The sequence below is a fragment of the Sciurus vulgaris genome (genome assembly GCF_902686455.1).
Source record: "Sciurus vulgaris genome assembly, chromosome: 6".
NCBI lineage: Eukaryota > Metazoa > Chordata > Mammalia > Rodentia > Sciuridae > Sciurus > Sciurus vulgaris.
The window spans coordinates 68,875,468-68,902,165 of record NC_136466.1 but is presented as its reverse complement, the minus strand read 5'-3'; the positions used below and the strand labels follow the sequence as shown (position 1 = coordinate 68,902,165).

At 42.2% G+C, this 26,698-nt stretch overlaps 1 protein-coding gene across 7 annotated transcripts in view; it reads left to right on the top strand.

Annotated features, from left to right (window-relative positions):
• Positions 1-26,698, top strand: part of ARHGAP26 (Rho GTPase activating protein 26) — a 419,232-nt gene that overhangs the window by 209,737 nt on the left and 182,797 nt on the right. For all 7 annotated transcript variants that reach the window (XM_079146081.1, XM_079146082.1, XM_079146085.1 and 4 more), the window contains exon 12: positions 11,373-11,409. In XM_079146081.1, the coding sequence (XP_079002207.1) occupies positions 11,373-11,409 (37 nt within the window). The remainder of the gene's footprint in view (positions 1-11,372; positions 11,410-26,698) is intronic.

Below are 26,698 nucleotides of genomic sequence, written 5' to 3'. Positions count from 1 at the left end.
CTGACAGCTGATGAGCCTCACAAGCTCCTACTTTAGGACCCTGGATACTGCACTGAGGAATTTTTTGTTTGCAGTTTTTAAAGCATAAAAGAACAAGGTTCTCTCTTTTGTTAATGGAGCTGTGTAACTAATTCCAAAGACACGGTGGGAAGAGAGAGGGAAAGATAAAGACATTCTCTGTTTAAGATTTTTTTCCTGGGGGACAGGAGGTGGTCCCTGGTCTCCCTGGTGGAAACAGCATGCTGACGGAATAGTGGGTTCACACCCACTTTTTAATGTTGCATCAGCATGAAGCCAGGAAATGTTAGAGCCAGAAGACTTCTCTCATCGTGACCCAGCCACATCCTCCATGCGCATCAGCTCACGTGCCATCTGCTTAACTGGTGTGCATTTGATAGAGAGCGAGCTTGTGTCCTTTCTGCTGCCTCGAAATTTTTCCTGGAGTATTTTTTTGATTTGTACATTACTTAGAAATCTTTTTTCCTTTTTTGTATCCAGTTTTTGTTTACATTGGCTGAGATTCTAATCTTCAGTTGAAAGCTAAGGACCTTGCTTATAGGGGTTTTCAGGATTTCTGAATATGTAACGCAAGGAAATTGCATAACATTGCAGCATTTCCTCTTCTTGTTGCTTGCTTGTTACCCAAAATACAGTAGTTCCTTCTGGAAGCTTGAAGGAATTTGGCAGATCCTACCCTCTGATGGTCTGTTGTGGTCTAGAGAGTCAGCATTACCCTGATTTGGGGTTGAATTTTTCTCGAGGTCAAAAAACAAAGCTTCCTGAATTATAACTATGACAACAGTGTTTATGTAACACAAAAATCAAAGTCTGGGGGGAGGAGGAGCACCCACAACAATCAGTGTTAGTAACCCCAGAAACATTTTGTTCATGCTTAATTCAGCAGGACTGAAAACAAGTGAAAATAAGTGGCCTGCCCCTTCCCTGAGTGTCTGGGTGTAACCTGCCACCTGCATGCTCCAGGAGGAGCTGTGTCACCTCTCCTCTGGAAGTTATAGCAGCTTAATATGAGATTTCTCACAGAGAAGATCAGTAAGTGCCAGCAGCACTCAAAATCTGAAAGCATTGCCATAAGGATAATTTGCTCATGAAGGTCATTTTGACCAGCTTCTGACCCACAGAGAAGGACCCAGATAAAGGAATGTGTACCCTGCGTCCTAAGCCCCTTGTCCTTTCCTTAGGCGTGACCCCTTGGACATTGGGTATGTGCCCAGTACTGTTAGTTGCCACATAGCCCTCCCCACAAAAGTGTAAGGATGACTTTGTCGTCAAGGGATTGATTTGGTTGGAGACTAGAAATAATGAAGAATGAAAAATTGTATCAGAAGTGTTAAGTTCTGTAAGAACTTCAGAGTGTAAGAGCAATGAGAGGTCAAAGAAGGGAGAGATTAGGGTCTGTAGCCATCAAGTAAGTTAGGAAATGTTTGTGGACTAGGGAAAGGGAAATAACATTTTTGTTATTTCTCAGGTACTGTGAGAACTATTTTATTCTCATATGGTAGGTATTATGACTTAGCTCTACTTTACAGTGTGATAATAGGCCCATGAAAGTAAAATGATTATCTAAGGGCCCAGAACTCGAAAGTGGTAGAAGTAGGCTATAATGCACAGTCTCCAAAGTCCACCTCCTCCACTGCCTGACTCTCCTTTGTCCAGATCCACTTCCCCTGTCCTAGAATCCATCCACAGCCTGTACAGGGGAAAGGACAGGCTAACAATAATGAACCCCAAATACAACCATTTATCATCCAGGACTGCCTTCCAGGTGAAAGGGAGCTTAGTCCTGTGTATAAGGGTGACTCTGGGCCAGCCTCACTGCTGGGGTAGACCATGAAGAGCTCTTAGATGCCAGCTGTACATAGCCGTTTGAGCCTGCCTCCTGGGACTCCATCCTGACCTTCATCTCTGTTGAGAATAATGGGTTGCCCTTTGAGAATTCGAGGACTTATATCATGATGTCTTCTCTATCATTATTAACACATGTTAATTGTACAAATTAATGGGTTTCACTGTGACATTGCCACACATGTTTATATTGTGCCTTGTTCCTGCCCACCTTCCCTTCCACCCTCTCTGACCCTCCTCTTGTGATATTAGGAAGGTTTCTTTCTTCTCCAGTCAAAGCTGGGGTTTAGGGCAACATCTTGCAGGAGCAATGTGTGTGACAGATTCAGGGAGGAAGGGAGAGAGAGAGAGAGAGAGAGAGAGAGAGAGAGAGAGAGCACGCGCAAGCACCGTGTGGGGGCTGGGAGGGCAGCAAGACCCAAGAGAAGGTCAGTGTCAAGGTCCAGGTAAAACGGCAAAGAAAATCTGACCTGTGCCAACAGAGAAGGAAACAGGGATGAGGAGTAGGTTCCAGATATATGGTAGTAATGGCATTGATAAGATTTGAAACTGATTGGGTGTGTGAGGCAGAAGGAAGGGAAAACCCAAGAACAGCCTGAGTGTAGATTTTTCCCCCTTTCTAATTCATCACACCTTTTCCTCCTTTAGTACAGAGTTCCCTATAAAGCTCAAGAAGGCTTTTCTCTCATACATTTTTTTTATTTGCCACAACTTTTGGCTGTAAGCCACAGAAGCACAATTATGAAATAGAAATGAAAAGGATGTTATTGGTTCACTGTGGAAAGAGCAGGACGAAGTTTGGATACGTTTAGATAAAAGGGCTTAAATGATACCATTGGAATCCAGTCTCCCTTCTTTTCATTGCTTTACTTTCCTTTGTTTGACCTTTTTTATTCAGGCTTTGCTTATGTGGTGGCAGAGTTGGCCACTAAAGCTCCAGACATCGGTCCCGTTCTCTTAGCAACACAGCAAGGCCTTGGTTCCAGCAATCATGATAAAAAATGTTAAAAGCATTTTTTATTGTTAATGTTAGCTGTGTTTGGCGTGGGGCAACTACTCACGTGCACAGTAATGTGTAGCCCGGATCACATAGTCAAACCCAAGAGGGAATGGGGCTCAGCCCCACCCAACCACCTGGACCTGAGGAGATGATTCCCCTAGGAAAATGAGGATGACGTCCCTAGGGAAAGAGCAGCGTGGATGGTGAGCGATAGTGGTCGTCACAGGTATGCAGAGCACTTTGCTTTCCTCCAGTCTTACTGAGGAGTTCTACAAGGTGATAAGTCTTCGATATCCACAAGGTACGAAGCAGCAGGTGGTGCTTGAACTAAGGGAACACAAAGTTTATCTTCCTGTCCACCATCGCTGCCATAACCATGCCAAACAGCAAGCAGCCATTTTCATTCACCAGCATGCTGTTTTCTTGGTGTGCAGGAAGGCTTCAGGGGCTGTCAAAAGACTTTGCAAATTGCTTTAGGAGCACAACCATTTGGTCACCTTTTTCTGGGCCCTTTTCCCAGAGACAGCCTGAGTCCTCAGGTGCCTCTGATTGCATAAGGGAGGAGACTCAGGACCATCAAGTGCAGGAGCCCCTTTCTTCGCCCTCCTTGCAGAATTCCCCAGTGGCACCATGGGTGCTGAAACTATTAACGGCTGTGCTTGTCAGCTGCTGGTGTAGAGCTGATGTGCAGCAGGACCTTAGAAAATCAATCGCTACCTGAGGGATTTGATATCCTAGCAATAAGCCAAAAAAGATAAAGCCATTCTGTATTTTCTCACAATAAGACCTGAATTGTTTATTTCCATTTCCCTATAAGGTGATGATTCCTAGAGAATTTGCCACATGTTGGGAACAGTGAGACATAGTTACCTAATGATGGACCTGGTTTACGCTTCCTATCTGTCCAGTATGTTGTCCCTGTGAACTCCAGTGTAGAGTTTTCTATTTTCTTTTTAATTTTTTTATTTAGTTAGTTTTGGTACCAGGGATTGAACTCGGGGGCACTCAACCACTGAGTCACATCCCAGCCCTATTTTATATTTTATTTAGAGACAGGGTCTCCCTGAGTTGCTCAGTGCCTTGCTTTTGCTGAGGTTGGCTTTGAACTCACCTCCTACCTCAACCTCCGGAGCTGCTGGGCTTACAGGCATGTGCCACCACGCCCAGCTCTTTTTATTTTTATTTTTTTTAAATTTTAATTTCTGTCTCATTCTTTCTACTCAAAACCTACTCACTGGGTCAATACTTTCTGAGTGGCCCGCTGTATGCCAGCTGCGGAACCCTCTTGACCTGTAATCCTGCAGGGCAGGAGCGAGGTCTTGATGCTTGTTCGGGAGTGGAGTATTGGAAGGTGGCTTCAAACACATTTTCATTGACTTGCTTTGGGGAGAGCTGCCCTAAGAAAGCAGTGCAACCCTGGGAGAGGTGGGCCGGAGTCCCGGGAGTGCTGCCAGCCGAGAGTGGGAACGTGGCGACAGCCGTTTCACCTCTACCCTTCTGAGCCCATCTCCTCTCTCAGACCTTGGTGATGAGAGGGGAAACCAACACCTAACTCCCAAGCTTCGCCCCTCAAGTTGAGATACATCCTCATTTAGTCCAAGCCATTCAAAATCATTTTATCCATATGTGCTTCAGATTCAGACAGTTCCTTCTCCAAAGCTTTTCCCAGTGTGGGCTGTGAACACCCATGAAAAGAGTAACCCGCCCCCCCAATTTATGTCTGGTATTGGATTTTATGGGTGGCATTTCACAGACCCAGGGTGTCTTCCTAGTAACTTCTCAAGGGTGTCATTAAACGTTTCTAAATTCAGTCTGTTTGCCAGGTATTCAGATGTGGTACTGTGCTGAGAAATCTGCCTGCCACCCAGTCCTCGGCAGCACCCGCCAGGTCTCTCTGTGCTCATGGTTTTTAGGAAGGATGCTTTCTGGGTGTCCTAGAGTGTCTCAAGCTGGTTGTGGTTTTCAATTACTGCCATACTTGTATTAATTGGAAGTTTGCAGAATTACAGTTATGTTTAAATTGGGTGGAAATTTTGTTCTTACATAATGGTTGCGTTATTGCCATGTTAATTACTGCTTAGCGTCTTTTGAGTTCTTTGTTAACCACCCAGCTATTTTTCCGCTGGAAAGCAGGACTGGGTGGGGAAGTTGTGTGAAGTTGTGGTTGAGTGCAGGCTCTAGTCTCGAGGGCTGTGCCTCGTTCGGTAACTGGCTGTCTGTGTGACCTTTGGAAGGTTAACGAATCTGTATGATGCTGTGAGATAGAGGCTGAGCTAATCCCACCAAGCTTGAGGATGAAACAAAAAAGTTTATACAGATGTTTAGTTTGTAGTGAAGAAGTAGTTGGTGGTGGGTGGTTATTTTTATTTGTGATTGCTGCTTTTTTTAAAAAGTCGAGAATCATTGCTCTAATTAGTTGGCCTTGGACCATTTCCTTTCCGTCCTCTGTCAGTTGGGCACATAAAGATACAGATGAGACCAGCGCCACAGGGTTCCTCAAATCACATTCCCATCCTCAGCCATTTATCCCATAGGAGATAACCTTTTCTCACCAGGAGAGGTTTTAGTTGTGTTTGTTTTAAACAAAAAGTGTGAAGAGAAGAAAGGAGAATGACATGATAAAAGTTCATCTTCATAGATGATGATGATTCCATGGGCCATGAAATTTGCATTCTGTACTCTGTGTAAAATATTTTTTATTATTCAATTTGATTCTCATAACCCTAAGAGGTTGGAAATATTAGTGTCTTCCTTTTACAGATAGCCAGACCAAGGTCTAGGGCGTTAAGTTATGTAGACACATGGCCAATAAATGATAGAACTGGACTGGGAACCCAAGCAGCAGATCACTGCACATCTGTCACCACTGATAGGGAAGCAATTCAGGAGTGCAAGCTCTGGTGATGGGGATCCTTTGTGACACAGAGAGCGGGAAAGATACTGCCCAGTGGTGCAGAACCAGCCTGTGCAGTGTTCGAAGATGTTGGCCTGCAGCTCTGTTCCTCCTTTCTCCACGTTGGTATATCTGGGAAACCATCAGGTGGAGGGGCCTCCACATCCCATGCTGCTCGGAAGAGACCTTGGGCAATGGTAGAGTTTAGGGTGAGTTCAGGTTTAGAGCAGCAGTTTTAAATGTTTGCCTGTGAGCCCATTTCTCTACCTTCGTTTGTGCAGATTTAGATCCAGAGTGTGAAGTGGCCATGTGCTAATGCAACTGTATGTCAAAGGGAAAAGTTAGATTGTTTTGCCTAATTATTGTTTTACTTATGCCTTTAATTTACACCTGAAAAAAAGCATGCCTCTCTGTGCTTTCTCAGTACAACTTGGATAATGGTAATAAAGGTTACCCGTAGAAAAGTTCTGGGAATCCAAATGACTCTGTGTATTCTCTCTTAATTCTCTAGGGACATGTAAATTGAATTGGCTCAGCAGTGAACAGAATTTATTGCAAAATCACCTCTTAGTGCAGAGGAAGCATATGAAGGCTTTCTGCACCCTCTTTTGATTTATTAAATTATACTCTCATTGTAGCTTCTGGGTAAGGACTTGTAGAATTGCAGTACCCTGTGATTTGTATCCAAGACCCCAAGACCCGCTTTCCTGCCCTAGTGTTTATATCTACAGGATGGAACTCCTGGTTGCATGGGTTAGGGGTAGATACTTCAGCTGGAATCTGGAGGCCATTCCCAGTTTCATTTTCTTTCTGACTCAGGACAAGTTGTTTCTTCCAGTGACTCACTTGCTCTAGCTGCCCAGGATAGCTCATCACCTTTATCGTCTTCTTCATCACAATGTCTTATTTATCATGTGGTTAGTGGTTAAGTGCTTCAACTCTGGAGACAGACTATGGGAGTTCCTGTCTGGTTTCTTCCCATTTCCAGCTGCCTCACTCTGGGCAAGTGACCTCACGTCTCTAAAAGCCTCAGTTTTTTCGTCTCTGTGACTAGAATAATTAAATTAGGTTGTGCGAGGACTGAAGGAGAGATGCCTATAGAATGCTTGGCATGGTGTCTGACACATAGCAGCACTTTTGCCATCATTTCTTTTAAATTATTATCTGCGTACAAATTATCCCTTAATGACTCACAGATGGACCCTGATAAGAGAGCAAACACCTCTAATTTCCGTTCTCTAAAAGCATATACTAGCAGAGAAATAATCATTGGAATGAGTACTTAACAATCTTCATGTTCAACATTCAGCAGAAGCTAGAGTCTACCTACATAAGATTCTTCAGTGTGGCCAGGTTCTGGGGTACTTGAACTAAGCAGGAGAGACAGACTTAGCTTAGGTGAGGTTGTTGAGAGGGTACATTCTTGGCCCTGTACTTCCCAAGAGCATTGTTAAGTGACCCTTGTTCCCCTATGTTAATCCTGGAGAATTGGGTTCTATCCTGGGAATAGGGCTATTGAGAGAAAAGAAACATATATCTAAAAACATGTACATCTGAGATAACTGCTAATAATAAGACAGAACCACAAAGAGACCTTCTGTTTTAGGACATTGCTTTGTACTTGAGCTTCAGTCCATCTAAGCAGGCAACTATGAGATCTATAGAAGAAGATTGGCCCAGGCAGACTAACCATTTCTGAAGGTGAATTGGTTGCCCTTTGTCTCGTTATGTTCATTGGCATCTTCTTTTCTACTAACCTGGGTAGGTGTTTTTTTCAGCTTTTTTTTTTTTTTTTTCTGTGACTGAAAGACCTGACAAGAACATTTAGAGGAGGAAAAGTTTATTTAGAGGCTCATAATTTCAGAGGTCTCTGTCCATAGACAGCTGGCTGCATTCCCTGGGGCTCAAGGAAGAGTGTGGCAAAGGAAGCAGCTCACATGATGATCAGAAGGCAGAGAGAGACTTCGCTCTCCAGATACAAAATATCTACCCCAAAGACATGCCTCCAGTGACCTGCCTCCTCCAGCCACTCCCTGTCTACTTAAAGTTACCTCTCAGTTACTCCCCAGCTGGGGATTAATTCACTGATTGGGTTAAGACTCTCTTAATTGGATTATTTATCCTCTCAACCTTCTTGCACTGTCTCACACATGAGCTTTTGGGGGATACCCTACATCCAAACCTTAACAGTAGGAAAGGGGATTGAAACATTACTGAAGAGGCAAGATAGAATAGTATACCACTCATCAGGTCTGTGTCATAGGAACAAACTATGGAAGCTTTCTGGCCTCAGGTTCCATATCTGTAAAATGGGATTAACACTAGACCTATCACATTGGTTGCAAGAACTGGATGTTGTTCACTTGTGGCTCTTGGTAAGTGCTCAGTAAACAAAGCCATTCTGGCTTAGTGCTCTCACCGTGCCACCACTTGGCCTCTGAGATTAAGGCTGCTTCCCACCCTGGGCCTTCCTGGTTGGGCCATGTGGTCACCAGTCCTTGGGCGAGTATGGTTTGTTAGCCTCATTTCAGAACTCAGTCTCTTTGGCTCATTTATCCAAACCAGACAAAGATTAATAACACAGCCTCAGAGAATTGGGCAGCACATGTTTCTGGCGCCTTGGCTCATTGGACCAGGCCATCCTCAATTCAGGGGAATGCTTGGGGTGTTCCAGGGCAGGGTCTCCCTGAGACCCAGAAAACATGAAGGAAAAGTAATTTTGGTATGAACTCACCTCCTAATTAGGGAGGGGCTAAAAGCCCTGCATTTTACTATTTGTTGTAGATTATGCTTTTATAAATAGAAGCAAATTACTCTGGAATAAAATGTTTGAATTTAATGGGAGAATACAGTGATCAAAGATGACTCTTAAAAAATCCGTGCCAAAATTATGGGTCTTTCCCCCTGCATTTCCCTTATCCAACTTTCTGAGGTATTGAATGCCAATCATCATGGGTCACTGCGCTTAGCTATGACCTGGCTACCTATGTCACTTACAGGTCACAGGCCCTGTAAGAGGATCTGCTTGCTGCCCCTTTGACCTGTCCCCATCTCCTGTTCCTCTCTGTCTTGCACTGATTGCCGATACATTGACTTTCCTCCCTTCCGAAGCCATGCTTTCCCCATTTCAGGGACCTTCTGGGCACTGGCGCCATTGTGTTCCCAGGCAGATCCCTACTCACTGTTCAGGTCTCATGCAAATGTTACTTCTTTAGAGAAGATTTTCCCTCCATCAGGCCCATAGGACCTTCTTGTATTATCTTCATTGTACTTCACATTATTTGAAGAAATCTTATTTGTGCATTTGTTTATTTCTGTTTTCTTCACTAATAGGAATGTCCCCTGAGATCAGAGACCATAGCTGCCTTGTTCTTCTGTATTCTTAGCACCTCAAACATTGCCTATTATAAGCACTCAATAAATAATTCATTAAATGTATGCACGTAAACAAATGAATTGCAAGTAACTTTAGGAGTTACCCATTCAAGAGGTCTACAGGCTTTTCAAAGTCAGTATCCCCTTGTTTGATAGCCCTGTGAGTAAAACCCAGAGCAGCTAAGGGAGGGGACTTTTGGTTACTGGAGTCTGAGTTCTCCCCCAGCCCCTGTGGTAGTCCTGTGGCAGGTTGCTTCTGGAGCGCCACTTGAAAACCATAGGGTAGTCCAAGTTCTGCATTTAAGCAGATGATGGAGATCCTGCTGAGGGGATTGGGCAAATGCGTACCCTCTGTTACAGAGAGCGGTTACCGTGCCCTCTTTGTCAGCTTCAGCCTTAATTTTGTAGTGATTTTTGTTCTTCCCCGAATTCTGTGATGGTTAAGCAGGTCTTTTTCTACTGTGTGGCCTGAAGCACTTGAACTTGTTTTGATTTCTTTCTCTTCCACAGCCTCATTGGATGTTTATGGCACTCTGGGGTAGGTAGGCAGAATCCCCATTCCGTAGGCAGAGAAATTGAAGTTCAGCCAAATGAAGTGGACTAGTGGTAAAATCCAGGGCCAAACTGAAGTCTTTTGATGCATCATCTCTATAACTTTTCAGTGTATGCCCTGCTACCTGTTTGTTCACCAGGACATCCTCCTTCAGCACAGAAAACCCCTTCCTTCTGTCCTCATCTTCTGACCTTCATAAGTGGCTATGCACCTTTAGTCTTCTTTAGGAAAATGAATATTATATTACATGGGTTTTTTAGTTGGAAGTTTTTGGTGACTTAATGTTTCTCTTTTCAGAGCTCTTGCTTGATTTCTTTGGGGGTTAAATTGGTTTTCAGCTGAAAGTGACCGTCAGAAACATGTGGGATGGATGGGTAGATACTCAAGTTATGGCAGCCAAGCTTCATCCTGTGCCTTTCCATACCTACAAAATCTTGATTAAGGGAGGATTCATCTTATTTAATAATGAGAGCATGTCAGGGATAAGTAAACTGTTGCCCACATATCCAATCCAGCCTATCTCCTGCTTTTGTGTAGCCCATGAGCCATGCACGATATTTATAGATGAACATTTTGCGATTTATTAATGATAGAGAATACTAATTTTGAATCTCAATTAAGTTAACTGTTTCACTTCCTCTAAACAAACAAAATTTGATTATTTTCATTAGTAGACTTGCATTTTAAAAAGTTATATCAATTCTTATATTTTGAATTTTGTCAGAAATTTTGTGAAAATTTTCTTCTTGTTATATAAGTATGTACATAATATTGATTTTTGCCTCTTGACTCCCTGAGCCTGATATATTTACAATCTGCCCTTGTACAGAAAAGGTTGCTGACCCTTGCAGCATGTCATTTTCTATTTTATATTGAGGCACTTTCCTGTTTAGCTATATTGGTTCATTTTATGATTTCTGTAAATCATTTAAGGTTTTTTTTTTAAGTTGTAGATGGACACAATACCTTTATTTTATTTATTTATTTTTATGTGGTGCTGAGGATGGAACCCAGTGCCCCACACATGCTAGGCAAGTGCTCTACCACTGAGCCACCACTCCAGGCCCAAGGGGTTTTTATTGTAACTATAATATATTCTCCTTATAACATTGAAATTTATGAAAGTATATAGAGTAAAAAGTGGCTGGTTCCATCCCCCAGTGTTAACACTCAGCATTGTGTAATGCACCCTTACCCTGATGTCACCACTAATTAGCTGTGGGACTTTAACTAACCTTTGTGTGCCTCAGATTCTCCAGATGTAAAATAGTGATAATAACAGCTCCTACCAAGAAGAATTATTGTGTAGGTTATAAGCAATAATTCATGTGAATTACTTAGCACATGGACGGTGCATAATTAATGCTTAATGATTTGTAACCAATCTTAACCTTCTCTTTTTATTTATATATACAAATAAGTTTACTTGATTTTTTTTTGAAAAGATGACACATGAGGATTTTTTTTTAAACAATAAATTTCTACAGGTGATTCCAATTCATGTACATTTAAAAACAGCTAAGGTTCAAACTGGGAAGCAGATGATTATTGAAAGGGTTTGTATTTGGGTCAGAAATTGCCTTCTATCTTATGGTACATAGTAGAAGGGGGAAGGTAATGGTAATTTCTAAGTGAGCATGTAGCAGGTGTAAAATGCACACAAGTAAGTTTTTATTTCTCTTTTCCAGGTCTACAACTCCAACAAAGACAGTCAGAGCGAAGGAAGTAAGTATGATGCTTGGGTTATTTTCTGCAGCCGGGGCTGGGAGTGGGCTTTGAGAAGTTGCTTCTTCAGGGATAAACCACCAGGAGGTGCTGTGGGCATGCTGGGTCAGCTCCATTTCCTGAGTGCCCTGTGAGATCTTTCCACATCACTGACTTCATAGAGCCCTTTACTGAGCCTGACTGGCGAGATTGTAATGACACCTTGCATTTAAATAACCCTTTGCGCTTGACATAGTGTTCTCATGAACGTTATATCACTCATCCTAGGTCTTAACACTGCTCCAATCACCACTTAAAAGTTATTTAGTCTGCTAATAGCAGATACCCCAAAAACCTTATGCTGGGGGAAAGCCAAAATTGCCTTTGACTCCTGCCTAATCTGTCCAATGAACTAGAGATAAAAGAATAGAGATGGTGAATAAAATATTGTTCTTCTTTGATGGAGCGCCCCTGGGCAGTCTTTGTAAAATGTATAGCACATTTCCCCTGCTGCTTAGATTGCTCTGAGCAATCTGGTTAATCATGATTTCCAAGGGCACTTGTAACCTTGTAAAGGTGCTAGGATTAGAATGAAACTCCTACTGGTCAAGTGTTTGGACTGATTATCTCCTTGGTGCACAGGAGAAAAAACAAATTCCTTCCAGGTTGCTGCAAGAGTTCAAAGGAAATCCTGTCCCCTGGCTTCAGATTTGCTTTGTAAAATCTGCTTGGGGGGAAAAAAAAAAAAAAATCAAAGGTGTCCTACCATGAATTTCAGTAGGGTCAGGAAAATTAATAGAACAGTGCCTCTCCAGGTGGAAAAAAGGATCATATTTTTCCCTTCTTTCTTTCTTTTTTAACCTTTATTTTATTTATTTATTTTTATGTGGTGCTGAAGATGGAACCCAGTGCCTCACAGGTGCTAGGCAAGTGCTCTGCCCCAGCCCCTCTTTTTCTTTCTTTAGAGGGGGTTAGGTGGTGAAAAACATTACGGGACAGAGAGAAGGTTTTCCTCCTTTCGTTCTCTCTGAAATAAAACTGGGAGGTTTATACAGTGTAAAATGCTAAGTAATGCGAAATGACTGCTGTTGATATGTTAAACCTTTATGACAGGAAAAAAATGTGTTCTTTTTTTCTTTCACCTCAAAAATTGAACAAGGGCAAAATTTTAAGTAAACGGTCAAGGAAACAAAGAATCCCCATTTCTGGATTAGGTAGGTTTGTTTTGGAATATCTGAGATTAACTCTGACTGATTTAGGCAAAAGTAGCAGTTCAATAGTAAAGAAATCCAGAAGGCTGCCGTGTCACTCACAGAGAGGTAAGGAGCTGAAGACACAGCCTTGAAAATAGACCAGCTCTCAGGACCTGGGAGCCGGGAACCAATAGGAAAGGGTCTTCTGCCACATATTTGCAGGATGATAAAGCTCTAAGCTATAGTTGTCTCATTCTTGTGAAGATTCAGAATCCCAGGAAAGAGGCAAATTGGTCAAACCTGAGCCCACCCAGAGAAAAGGGCCCACCTTGATGGACAGTTTTGAGTGTGTTACAGAAATGGGAGCGGGGTAGTGTCCCAGAGGGAGATCAAGGAAACCACCAAGGTGAAATGATGTCAGGAGAGTTAACAGACACCCACCGGGTGAGGTGCATGTGAATGAAGACCCATGGCCAGACATTCACTTGTAACTTTTAACTTTGTGAACTTGCTTCTTTCTGCTTAATCCTCAAAAGATTGCAGAGATTCTGTTGAAGAGTATGCCCAGGGTATGGGTTCTACCATTTCTGTAATACATTTTGGTAATATGTTTGGGAAACCTTTTCAAAGTGATTATTCTTCTTACCCAACTATTTGTCCTACAAAGCAGAAATGTTTGTGCAGCAGAGAAGTTCATTGGAGCATTGGTAATGACAGTGAAGAACTAGAGAGAATCTAAATAATCTGACAGGAAGTTAGTTAAATGAACCATAGAGTAGTATGCAGCCTTTAAAAAGAACATAGGAAGTCTTGGTATATTGACAGAAATGGTGCTCACAATATATTGTTAATTGAATTTTTAAAAAGGGGGCAATGGAATAATGCATATAGTAAAAGAAATTATTTGACTCACATAGGTATTTGATAGAAATAAGTTTGGAGATACATGTATTTTCTAACTATATTGGTGGAGGTTGGACTATTGGGAGACATCAACTTTCTACTTTAGATATTTCTCTATAGTGTGTGTTGTTTATGATTTACCTGTATTTTGCAGTAATAGCTATTAATAGATAGCATTAAGTGAACACTCACTGTGTATCAGGCCCTAGGGATGTACAACTTACATGAACTCATTTACTGCCTGTAATACCCTGTGAGGTAGATACCTGCTTTGAGGATGAGGAAATCGAGACTGGAAAGCTTAGGAAACACAATTTCATTGAAATTTTGCCAGACTCCAAAGGTTCTGTTATTAAAAACAAGAGTATTCTTCCTAAAGAATAATACTAAAAGTTCCATTTTGGAAAACATAGACACTTGGGCAACACTTTGCTCTGTTGCCCTGTTACACAGACAGTGATATTTGCTTGACTTGGGTTTCCTGTGACCCTTCAGTTGCTTACTTACCCTTTCATCTAGCAAGCAGAAGAGATTCAGGATGGGGTAGAAAAAATTCTGGCCACTTTTTCAGGAGTAGTTTAGGTGTAGGACTTATTTTTCTAGGGTATTGTTATTTCGCGATTTCCAGGCTGGCAATACCAGAGTTGGGTCTTCTGGTTTAGTGCTGCCTCACCTTTTTCAGCATTAGGAGTCCTCCTCCACAGCATGCGACAACTTTCCCTCCCTCTCCCCAGACAGTCTTGTCCTTGCAGTATCCTCTCCATTGCAGTAATTTGCAATTTCACCCCATGCTCACTGATGGGGCTCATCTGTCACACATGGCTCTATTGCCCAGGGTGGTTCTGCAACCCTCTTTCTGTTTATGCCACAATCTAAACTCTTTTAAAAATACGAAGTCAGTTTGCTGTGAATTGAAGAGTGGGGCATGGTTGTTTTCACCAAATTCCAAATGTCTGGCATCTAAATCTCAGATGTCTAGCATTTTATTTTCTAGAAAATGTTTTGGTGGGAGTTTAAATGCAAACATTTTGTCACAGAGCCAGAATGTTTTGAAGGGGCAGATAGCAAAGGGTCCCTTGGGGACACTTCTGAATCTGTTGCTTTCATCTGAAGTTTCTCTCAGGGCATACATTGCCTGTGGGCTGTAAGACAGGGCCTTAAGTAATGTTTGTCAGCTGCTGGTATTTTTGAAATGGTCCAATTGCCAGGGAGAGGATGCTTGCAGATAAACACATGCTCGTTTCTCTGCAGAGCCTTTTCCCCGTGCTCTTTCCCTCTCGATTCTGTGTTTGATCTGGGGTGTAGAGGGTTAACCATGCTCACGTTCATGGTGCCTTTGAGCCATTCATTATTTCATGTCACTTAATTTTACTTATTCATTTGTTCCTTTTTAATTGTTTCTCTTATTCTTTTTCCTTTGGTCTCCTATAGGCCACCATCCTAAAGTATACTGACTTTTCAAATGCATTCTTGGAAATGTGTGCCTTTTCTCTGTGTTCAGTTTTGTAAATGGTTGTGTCTCCTGATTTTTATCCCTCAGCCTTGTGTTGGGAGATACACATGCAGCTCCTTTAGCCTGAGAATTCTGACTACAGCCTAAGCCATGGCATATCTCTTTTTGCAGATTTTTTTTTCCTTAACCTCTAATTCACCACCACAGGGAACACTCTGAACCTGTCCTGTATGAGGATTTCTTTGGGTCGTACTCACCAGGGGAATTGCTGGTCAGATTGTGGGTCTATGCAGAGATTTAGTGTAAGTGCTGTCATTGCTCCTAGAGCTGACGGTCCACAGTCCCATCAGCCCTGTACCTCAGTGTCTCCATTCCTGCTGACTCTCAGTGTTACTTGGCCTTTTAATTTTTTGCCGGTCTAACACATATACATTGTTTCAGTTCACATTTCTCTGATAATCGATGAGCTTAAGCATCTGTTCACATTCCCATTAGTTTTCTGGGTTTTCTCTTCTGTTAATTGCCTGTGCATGTCTCCTACCCATTTTCTGATATAAGTTGCTGTTATGGTTTAGGTATGAGGTGTTCCCCAAAAGCTCATGTGCAAGACAATGCGAGGATTGTCAGAGGTGAAATGATTACATTATGAGAGTTATAACCTAATCCACTGGATTAATCCATTGATATGGATTGACTAGGGGGTAACTGTAGGCAGGTAGGATGTGACTGGAGGAGATAGGTCACTGGAGGTGTGCCTTTGGTGTTTATATTTTGTCCCTGGTGAGTGGAACTCTCTCATTGTTTCCTGGTTGCCATGTCCTGAGATACTTTCTTCCACCCTGCCCTTCTGCCATGATGTTCTGTTTCACCTTGGGCCCAGAGTTATGGAGTTGGCCATCTATGGACTGAGACCTCTGAAACCATGAACCAAAATAAACTTTCCCTCCTCTACATTGTTTTTGCCAGGTCTTTTTGTCACAGCAACAAAAATCTAACAAAAAACAGTTGCTATCTTTCTCTTGTTGATTTGTAAAGGCCCTTGCATCTAGATATTAATTCCTTGTTAGTTTTAGACATTTTAATTGTAAATGTTCCCATCTTATACTCTAATATTATTACATGTGCTTCCTTCCTTTACTATAAAACTGTATGTTTTATGTTTACATACTATGTTTTAAAAAATTTTTGCCTTCTGGTTTATGATTTTCAAATTTTATTTTAAAGAAAACCTTTTTGACTTGTGTCACAAAGATGTGCACCTATTTTTTTTAAAGTTATCTTTGTCAGTTTATCTTTCACATTTAGGCTTCAAATCCAGCTGATAGGTGGATCCACCATTGTTTGTCAGGTTTCATGAAGATCTAGTCATATTTTTATCCATTTGAAGAGTCAGTTTTCCCATTATCTACTAAACTCTCCATTCTTCCTCCCAGTGGTTGCTGGGACCGGATTTCTTGTATGTGAGGTTTGCATGGCTGAGTTCTACCTCTGGGCTTTTTACTGATTTTATTTTATTATTTATTTATTTATTTATTTTTGTTTTTGGACCAGTACTTCTTCTCTGTTTAATATGACAATGTTGAGTCAAATCTTATTATCGGGTAGTTTAAGCGTCTTTCCTTTACTCTCCTCTTTAGGGTTGACAGCTATTTGTAGACCTTTATCCTTCCAGAATAGGTTTAGTAAGTTCCTCAAAAAGTGAAATTTTCATATGGGATTGCATTGGGAGAAATAGATACTTTTATTTATAATATCAAGTCGTCTCCTTCAAGAACTTTGAATGTGTTTGCATTTATTTGAACTACTGTGTCCTTTATTTGACTTTTAGTTTCTGGCCTAGAGGTCACATGTTCTTGGTTAAGTTAATCCCTAAATATTAAATTCAAAAACCAATCTATTTTTGCCAGTCCAGTGGGCTGTTCACCATAGGTTCTCCTGCCAACAGAAAACCTTCCCTGGGTTTGCTCCTAGAATGTCAGGAGTTTACACCAGTGACACACCAAGTTCTCTGTTTGGTCAAACTCTCACCTAGTAGAAAAGGGAAGGGGAAAGTGGGAATACAGATAGTAAAGAGGAAGGAAGTGTGGTCTGTTGCTCCTTCAGTTTCCTTACTGAGAAAGTGATCGCTGCCCATGTTACTGATCCAGTCATCTAGATTTGTCCCCTTTAACTATTACAAAAGCAGGACTCTGCACTGAGCAAGAATCCCCCTCCCACCCCATGCTCATGGCTCCTTTTGCTATCTTAATGCCATATGTTCTTGCATGCCCTACCTTTGCCTGCATTTTTGAGATTTACTTCCCAAAGAATGTGCTCATTCTCCTTAGAAATGAACCCAGGTCAGAAGCAGGAGGAGAAGCAGGAAGTGGCCTGTTCTCAGCCCAGGCTGCTGCTGTCCCATAGCCCCACCTGAGGAATTGTCAGAGAAGATAGACCAGTCTGCTACGAGAGACTAAGAAAGTGGTAGGCTCTTACAGTGAGTTGGTTTTTTCCAGGTTCAAAGTTTTAAGTAATAAATGTCACTGCCTACTTCCTCTAAAAAGATTAGTTTGTTTGAGGAAATACTGCTTTCTCATTGCTTCTCCAGGAGGCTAAAGTCTGGCTCAACCTCCTAATATGGTCTTCATAGTGCCCCCTTACTTGATGTGGGAATTAACTTGAATCCATAGGTTAATCAGACTCTAGTCAAAGGAATACTGGCCTTGTTGCTGCAGACGAGCAGCACACACATCAGGACACTCAGCACTGATGATCTGACCTTTCAAGATGGCATTGCAGTAGTCTTCTCTGCTTGCAACTCTTGTTTAACATTTTTCTGTTTGCTCCTGCCTGGACCTCTTACTTGATACAGCTCTCGGAGTACAGACTTCCTATAGTTTTTCATTTAACAAATGCCTCTGGGAGTTCTCAGGGCAGGTGGCACTCACAACTCAAATCGCTGTCTCTGCCTTTAAGGAATATATAATCTGCTGTGGAGGTTGAGCCACCGGAAGGCAATAGGCAGAGGACCGGTTATGTTGCAAGAGTGCGTATAATATTCCTGTGTCTACAAAGCACCACATGCAGACTGCACACAGAACGCCCAGAGCTGATGGTTTGGAGAGTGAGCTCAGAGTGGGATTCCATCTAGGCTAGAAAGACTTAAAAAATGGAACTTCCTACCCACCCCGGAAGGAGGAAATACAACACTTTCTTTTTGCTCCCAAGTCTAAATTACATCATTCCTTCCAGTTGGCTTTCAATCTAGTGGCCTTTATAAGAATAATTTGTATCTGAATAATGCTGAAGCTAATTTATCATTCACGCTCAGAGGTTCAGTGATTAGACAGAAAATACTCTATGCAGAGTTGGAATTAGGATCTAATTTTCTTTGGGGCATGAACATTGATTCTCTGAACTTTTCTCTTAGGCAGGTTTAAAAAACATATATATCTCTTTCTATAAAATTAATATGAACTTATTGTAAGAATATTAAGGAAATATAGCAAAATAGTTTTCAAAAACTCATTAAAAATAATTTGTAATATCACTATCACAGCTATTTCCTTCTTGCATTTTTTTTTTTCCTCCAGGGACTCACATATGTTAGGCAAACAGGTGCTCTGGCACTGAGCTACATTCTGAGGCTTTTATAATTTTTTAAAAAATTTTATTTTGAGATAGGATCTTGCCAGTTGTCCAGTTTGGCCTCGAACTTACAATGCTCCTGCCTCAGTCTCCTGAGTGGCTGGGATTACAGGTATGCCCTACCACACCCAGCTGCTTTCTTGCTTTTTTTCATGATGTCTTGTCAATGTCTATATCTATTTTGACTTAATTGGCATTATGCTGAAAATACTTGCTTCCATTCTGTTTTTTTTTTTAATTTACAAGCATTTCCCCTTGTCATATTTTTTAGTATCGTTTGTAATGGTTGTTTACTACTCTGTTGCAGGATTCTACCCTAATTTATTGAACTATTTCTGTCATTGGACTTTGATGTCCTTTCCAGATTTTTGCCTAACATTGGCCTTTGCATCCTTGTACATCAGCCTTTGAACATAGTCAGATTCTTTCTTGGTGGGCTTGACTGTGGGCACAGTGGAGATTAGCATCTGGCTCTGGAAGCTCAGGGTGGTGCTGGGCCTCTCTCAGTACCATTTCTTTTTCTATAAATGGGGATATTAATACTCCTGCCTCATAAACTCATTGTGAATATTAAAGTCCAGCAAAGTGTCTGGCTTGTTATTTAGTTAGTGTATGAATTCTGGTTTTTATCCTTCTCATCGTGTGACTCTGCCAATTACTCCCTCAAAAAAGTACCTTCCCCTAGAAAGGAGGCCACTGGATTGGCAGAGCTGCCTTGGAAGGCAGCAGTGAGGAGACCCAGGGAGGCAGCCAACACTCCTGCTGTGTTTCAGTCTTGGTGACATATGAGGGTTATTTCTTTTAATCCTGGTGACTGCATCTCTCAGTGTTAACACCATGCAAACATTTTAAATTACCATTTAGATTTATATATTTTTAGAATATGCATTGGGAGCATGAGTAGTTGTGAGCCTCCTGATTTTCTAAATCTCATTGCTTAGCACAGGGGCCAGTTTTTTCAGTAATGAGCCAGATAGTAAACATTTTTATTTTTGTGGGACTCTTCAGCTTTACTACTATAGTGTGAAAGCAGCTGTAGACTATGGAAATGAATGAGTGTGCATAGAACTTCAGTAGAAAATTCAGTAGAACTTTGTTTTTAATACATAATACCTTTATTTTATTTATTTATTTTTTTATGTGGTGCTGAGGATCCAATCCAATGCCTCACAGGTGCCAGGCAAGTGCTCTACTGCAGAGTGACAACCCCAGCCCCAGTTCAGTAGAATTTTATTTATAAAAATAGGTATTAGGTGAATTTGGCCACATGGCCTATAGTTTGTTAACCCTTCACTTAAGGTTACTTTTTAATAAAAAAATGGGCCTGTTTAAGGTGGCGTGAGGGTTCATGAGGGAGCCTTGACATAGTACATGAATGACTGCCATTTACAAAAATTCTGCAAAGAACAGTTAAGTTCACAAATGAGCAAAGCAGCTGAAAGAGATGGAGGCAGCAGAGTCAAGAAGTGGGGATCTGGTGGCCAAACCTGGGCTTGCCCCTTTGCCAAGTCCTTTATTTCCCTGCCGGTCTTCATATGCTTTAAGTCTCTTCTCTGTTCTGCTGTTCTGTCATAGGAAGCCAACCCCCTGGGGCCAGCCTTCAGAACCTCACCTCCCTGGTTCTTTGCTGCTGAGGGGCATTCCATATTCCTCCTTCTCGTTAGAACAATCAGTGGTTCCTCAGACATCTGTGCTGAGCTGGGTGGGCCAGGGCCATGTGTTTCAATGGCTCTAGCTTCCCAGGATCAGAATCATAACATGGTCCACTCGTCACCCCGCACCCCCTGCCCTGCCATCAGGGATCCAGTAATAGAATAGAGCCACCTTCTGTGTTGTTTACACTGTCACATACACTGTTTTTCTTTAGGCCTTCCTTCAGATCCGACTCCCTGATGGTGTTTTGTTAAGGCTTGCCATGTTTTATGAGGGTAAGACTGAGGACCGGGAGATGGGAGGGGCAGGGTGTCACCCTCCTGGCTCTGTTTGCCTATTGTCATGTGTCTGATTGTACATTCCCTTCATCTCTGTGCCTCAGCTTCCCTTGATCTGTCAAACAGAAAAGGAGATTTGTTCTTAAAGATCACAGGGAAGGCCTTTATGGGATGCCAGGGGCCACTGTTTTTAAAAGTTTCTGAAGCCTTCTGTCTTCTTTACCAAAGGTCCGCGGTCTCATGAAAGCAGCAGAGGGCAGAATAGAGGATTTCTTTCTTTTTTGCATCCAGTCACCTTCGGCCTTTTGCTGTTAGAACACCCACAGTTGAGAGGCAGGAGGAGGCAGCCACTGGTAACCAGGATCCCTTTGGGATCAGAGCCATCCTGCGGCTGCCAGGTCTCCCCTGGTGTGTGGCTTATAAATAGAACATTTCCCCTTTTAAACCTGAGAAGGATGGAAGGCATTGATGGGCAAGGCGACCTGGCCTCCTGTGCCCTGGCCCACGAGGCTGTCAGCTGAGTGAGCGCACCTTCCCCTCCAGCTTTCCATCCCCGACTGCCAGGTCTGGTCTGATACGAGACACATGCTCACCGGTGGTACTTCCAACTCCCTGGTGCCCTTCTTGGCCCCTTTTCTTCCTCTTTCCCTCCCTCCGGTGCCATGCTGGTTTCTGTGGCTAGCACTTCCATCTTCTGAGCCATAGTCAGGTGAGCTCACCTGGGACTGACTTTTTGTACCTGGCTTCTCATTAGGAGCTGAAGTGCAACACGTTGTTGTGGCCACATTGAGCCTGAATTATATTTAGTTAAGCAGTAATACCACTGCTCTAGAATGGTCCTGTCTTGGGGGCAGGGGCTGGAGAGAGAGGAAGGAGAAAGAACAGCTTGTTTTTTCAGAGGTTTTATGCTGTGGGTTCCTAGCTATTTTGTGTGGCAAGACCTCATCCCCCAAAGATATGACTGGTTCTGGTGCTCCTTGGACTTTTGTGGACCATCAGAGCATTTCTGTTTCTCCTAAAAGACATTTAACACATCCGGTCTTACTTTCAGTCAGCTTTGGACTGACATATGCAGCCAGTGTGTGACTTTGCCATGGTCCAGTATCCCTCTTTCCCTCATGATGCAGGCTCTGTTGTGACAGCAGGCTGCAGCCTGGACAGGTGTGAGCCACCTCCTGGCACCCTTGATTGGACATTAGCCAGGCAATAGTGAGCAGGTCCCCAGCTGCATCTTCAACTCCTAATCCCCAGTGCGAGGGGTTATTGAAACAGAGGCTGAAAGATTTCCCTCATGACCACCAAGTGCAGGTTTTCAGTTATTATAGTCCATATATTTATTGAACACATGCCGTGTGTTAGGTACCATGCTCAGTGTTTGACATACAGTACGTCATTTGATTCTCATAACAACCATGTCTAAGGTAAGTGGTAGTATTGGCTTCACGCACAGATGTGAAACCTGAGGCTTCTTCTCAGTGGAGACTTCTGGTCACTCAAAGTCAGTCCTTCCTACCCTGATCAGAGTTGTCAAAGTGTGCAACTCATGTTCTGCTTGTGAAGTTTTTTTTTTTTTTTTTTTTTTTTTTTTTTAGTGCTGGAGATTGAACCCAGGGCCTTGTGCTTGTGAGGCGAACACTGTACCAACTGAGCTATCTCCCCAGCCCTGCATTTGTAGTTTAACAGAGGCTGTAAAGTACTAGTCCCTGCAGTTGGGATGGTGTTGTGTAGTGGATAAGAGAATCAACTCTGGAATATGAAAAGACTTGGAATCCCAGCTTCATGACTTATTGAGTGTGCGGCGTTGGGAAAATAATTTCTCCAGGCATCACTTTCTTCATCTATAAGATGGGATAGCTTTAGTACCTACATCATTGGTTTGTAGAGAAGATTAAATGATATTAGAATGAATATCCTTTACTCAGTAGTGCCTGGTATTATATGCAATCATTAAATGTCCTTTGCTGTTATTATTGTCAGTAGCATCACCATCATCCAAACCGGAGGCTATCACTATAAAAGCATGATACTGTACATCCTCCTTAGAGTTCCTTGGAGTGGCTTCACAGGTGTGCCCTTACTCAGTTTTCACAAAACTTGCATCTTAAAGGTCAGGAAGGAGGATCAGAGAGGCAGAGAATATCCATCACACACATGCTAGGGTTCAAATCTTAGGCTTTGGATTCTAAATCCCATCTCTTTCCCTGCCTCTTGCTTCTTTAGAGTTAACTGTGACAAAAAAAAAAAAAAAAAAAAAAAAAAAAAAAAAAAAAAAAAAAAAAAAAAAAAAAAAGGTCTCAATCATTCCTACGGCATTTGAAGGTGGGAGAACAAGTAGGTAAAGGCAGCAGAGAGGTCTTGGTGGGCAGAGGCAGCTGGTATTTGAAACACTTCCACCTTCACAGGGATAGCCGTGATCTCTCTTGGTTGAGAAATCAGTACAAAACCACCCAGGCCCCAAGGCAGAAAGGAATTGAGGCCACTGGACTGTAATTCATTCTCAGGATGTCCAGATCCCTGTGCAGGAGACAAATGGTCCTGATTAAGCTGGTTGGCCTTACTGCAGTGTGCATTAAGCCTTTCTCTTTCACTGCTATTCTGATTTGAAATTTTAAGGTGGACCAGGAGACTGTGATTGCAGAAACCCAGAAGGAAACACCCACTCCATCCTAGGCAGACACACAGTGCTTAGCCTGTGCTATGCAAGAACCCACGCACTGCCCCTTGGCTGCCTGGCTCTTGCTGGGAATTGGGACATCTTCACAGCCATCTCAGAGCCTCCCTTGACCCAGGGAGTTGGTAGGTTTATTCCAGGCCAGGCAGGGATTTTTTCTGTATTCCTGCTGCCTATTTTGTTTTCTTTACTGTCTGCTTCTTTCAGTTTATTTTTCTGTGTGTTTGTCCCCAAAAACCATGAAAAAGAAAATATATGCCTGTGTATCTAGTAGGCTAGGGAAGAACATTCTGATTAGCAGCCCTCTTGCTTGGAGGTCAGGGGATGAATGTGATCCCTGCCAATCCTATTTGTCTCATGCTTTCCACTGCGGGGGCCCTGAACTCTAGAAGGTACCAATATGTTCAGCCAGCTGCTCACCATTTAAGGCTTCTGGAGCATCTGGACTTTTACCTATTGGTTACTAGCATAGGAGCTGGTAAAAATATGGATGGTAAAAATAAAGATCATACTTGTTCCTTCATTCAGGAAGTATTTGTTGGAATATAGCAATGTACAGGGAGATTATGTCTCTTCTCTTGGAGCTTTAACTATTTTTAAAGTCTCAGTTAAATTTATTTTAACTGATACTTAAAAATTACATATGCTAATGGGGTAACATGATGTTTCAATACATGTATACGTTGTATAATGTGGAGCTTATACACTGAGAGAAATGGACAACACAGTTAGTAGACAAAGGTGAAGGTGAGCACTATGAGGAAATAAGAGGGTGGAGATAGGGCATACAGGAAAGGCAGCTGGTTGCCACAGCTGGACAGGGAAGGCCTCTTTAAAGAGGTGACCTCTGAGAAGAAACCTGAACAAAGGGAGGGCAGGAGGCACATCAGAAGTTGGCAGACAAGTTTTGCTGACAGAAGGACCAGTATGTGCAAAGGCCCTGAGGAAATGAACTACTTGTGTTCTGGGAATATTAGAAAGGACCTCTCTACCAACTGGATAGGAGGCGGCCTGGGAGGGTGGTCAGTAGGCTTGCATTCCACCAGGTGAAGATAGGAGAGAAGATTGTGCTCTTAGCATTGTAAGAAGTCGCTGGAGAGTTGTGATCAGGTGAATGACCTGAACTGACGTGTGTTTTTAAACGATGACTCTGGCACTGGGAAGCAGAAGCCAGAGGGGAGCTACTTTAGCAGTCCAGAAAGAGGGTCATGGTGGGGTGTCGGTCGAGGCGTCAGCCGTGGACGTGCTGCAAAGTGGTCAGATTCTGGATGTTTTGAAGTTGTCACTGACAGGACTGGCTAAGAGCCCGAATGCGGAGTGCCATTTGGATGTGGGTCTGAGAGAAAGTAAGGAATCAAGGAGGATTTTATTGGAACGGGACATCTTGCTGCTAGAATTATGGTACTTTCTTTCTCCTCTTGTCCTTTCAGTAAGGTCGAATAAAGTGCCCAGCCTGGGACACAGTAGGGCATAAACTCTCAAATGTGTTATTTGTGTATCATCTGCATGATAAATTTTTACATATATCTGTATCAGTTTTGTTTACTTACTGTTTTTTTTAATCAATTTATCATTTTTACCTCACTTTATTCAAAAAGGAAATATACCATGCTATGAGTGATAAATCAGCAGATCTCTAGTGTTCACTAAAATAAGTGTCTACCCACTAGAAATGTTTATGAGCCACTTGGAATCATCTCATATACCAGTGACACAAGCCAACATCACATATTAAGATGCACCGGCGAACCTTAGTATCCAGTGGGGCATTGGTAGTACAGACATTGACAGTTGACAAAATAAGCAGTCACTTGTTTGTCTTTGGTGACAGTAGTTTGAGTTGCCTGGTGTATTCTGTTGTGTTTTCCCAAGTGGGTTCTCACACCTACTGGAGCATAATATCTGGGAGAAGGTCCAGGATCCACATTGCAACCACTACACCCGTGTTTCTTTTGTACCCTGGAGTTGAGAACTGCGATTAGAACAGAAGGGACAGGATACTGAAAACCAGCCCCACTTTCTGACTGTCACGTGAACTTCAGCAGAAAGTAGAGTGCAAGAGAACAAACTCCACAGTTCAGCCGAGAAGGAATCCTGGTTTCCCTGCTCGCTAATAACACCGTGATCAAGTTCCTTAATCTGGCTGAGCCTAGGTTTCCTGTCCACAAAATAAAGATGATGACGATGGTAAGAAGATGATAGTTTTAAGTACATAACCCAGAGCCTTGCAGTCTGTCTCAGTAAGTGTTAGCTACTGTTATCATCGCTGTTGTTACCACTTAACCTCAGGAGCCTGGCTTTTCTCATCATAAAAACTTAGCAGAGATGTTGGGAAAATCAAATAAGCCATAGTTTATTAATTTATTTTATGAACTGTAACACATTATCCCTCATTATACTCATTAGTGGGAAAACACAGCAAGAAGTTATTAGTAAAAACAGTAGCATTATTATCCCATGGGATTATCATCAGGATAAGAGGTACTTGAGTATGAAAACCATTTCATCTACCAAAAAGTTTGAATCAAATATTAGGATGTAGCAACATCTTAATATTGATAGTACCAGAAACAACCATTTATTAAATATCAAGTAAGTCATAATTGCAGTACATTTCATTTGACCCTCATGATACCTCAGTGAGTTTTCCTCACTGGACAGGTGAGGTAGGTGAATCTCAGAGAGATGAAGCACCTTACCTGAGATAATATCCAGCCAGAGGCGGCAGAGGTAGCTTTCCAATCCAGGTCTGTCTGGTTCTAAAGTTTGCCATTCTCTTTCTGCTCCACACCATTTCCATGTGATTTAGTTAATACTAAAATTAGTTTGTGGGGCTGGGGTTGTACCTCAGTGGTAGAGTGCTCACCTAGCATGTGTGGATCACTGGGTTCAATCCTTAGCACCACATAAAAACGAATAAATAAAGGTACTGTGTCCATCTACAATGAAAAAAAAATGTATATATATATATAATAATATATATATATATAATAATGTATATATATATTAATAAAATAAAATCAGTTTGTATTCTCTAAATATATACTAGCCAGGGAGCAGAGTACAGTCTAGGTATAGTGGAGGAGAATGGGGAAGGGGGTCCTGGTCACTGTGCTGGAATTAACAACTGGATGATGGGTAATTTCCAAAGCAGAGAATTTACACATGGATAACTGAGAACCAATTACCAGCTTTCCTGGGCCCTGCTGGAAGATTCTGACAAGAGCCACCATGGAGATATTTTCCAGGGGCCATAACTCATGGAGCCCTGGCAACCCTGGGACTTCACACTATTAGGAGAAGGAGCGTGAGCACCTCTGGTCCTCTCTCTGAGTGTGAGTCAATGAGAAATCTATTATCCAGGTGGCTTTGTGTTCAGTTCAGTGTAGGTGTTTTCCTTCATGGCTTTTAGTAGTGCTGAAATTGATTAAATTCAAAATGAATGAAGCAGGCCAGGCTCTAAAGAGCAAATCCCAGTGGGAAATTGAGTCAATTTCTGTGCTGAGACTTTGGCGTTGCCCATGAAGTGGTG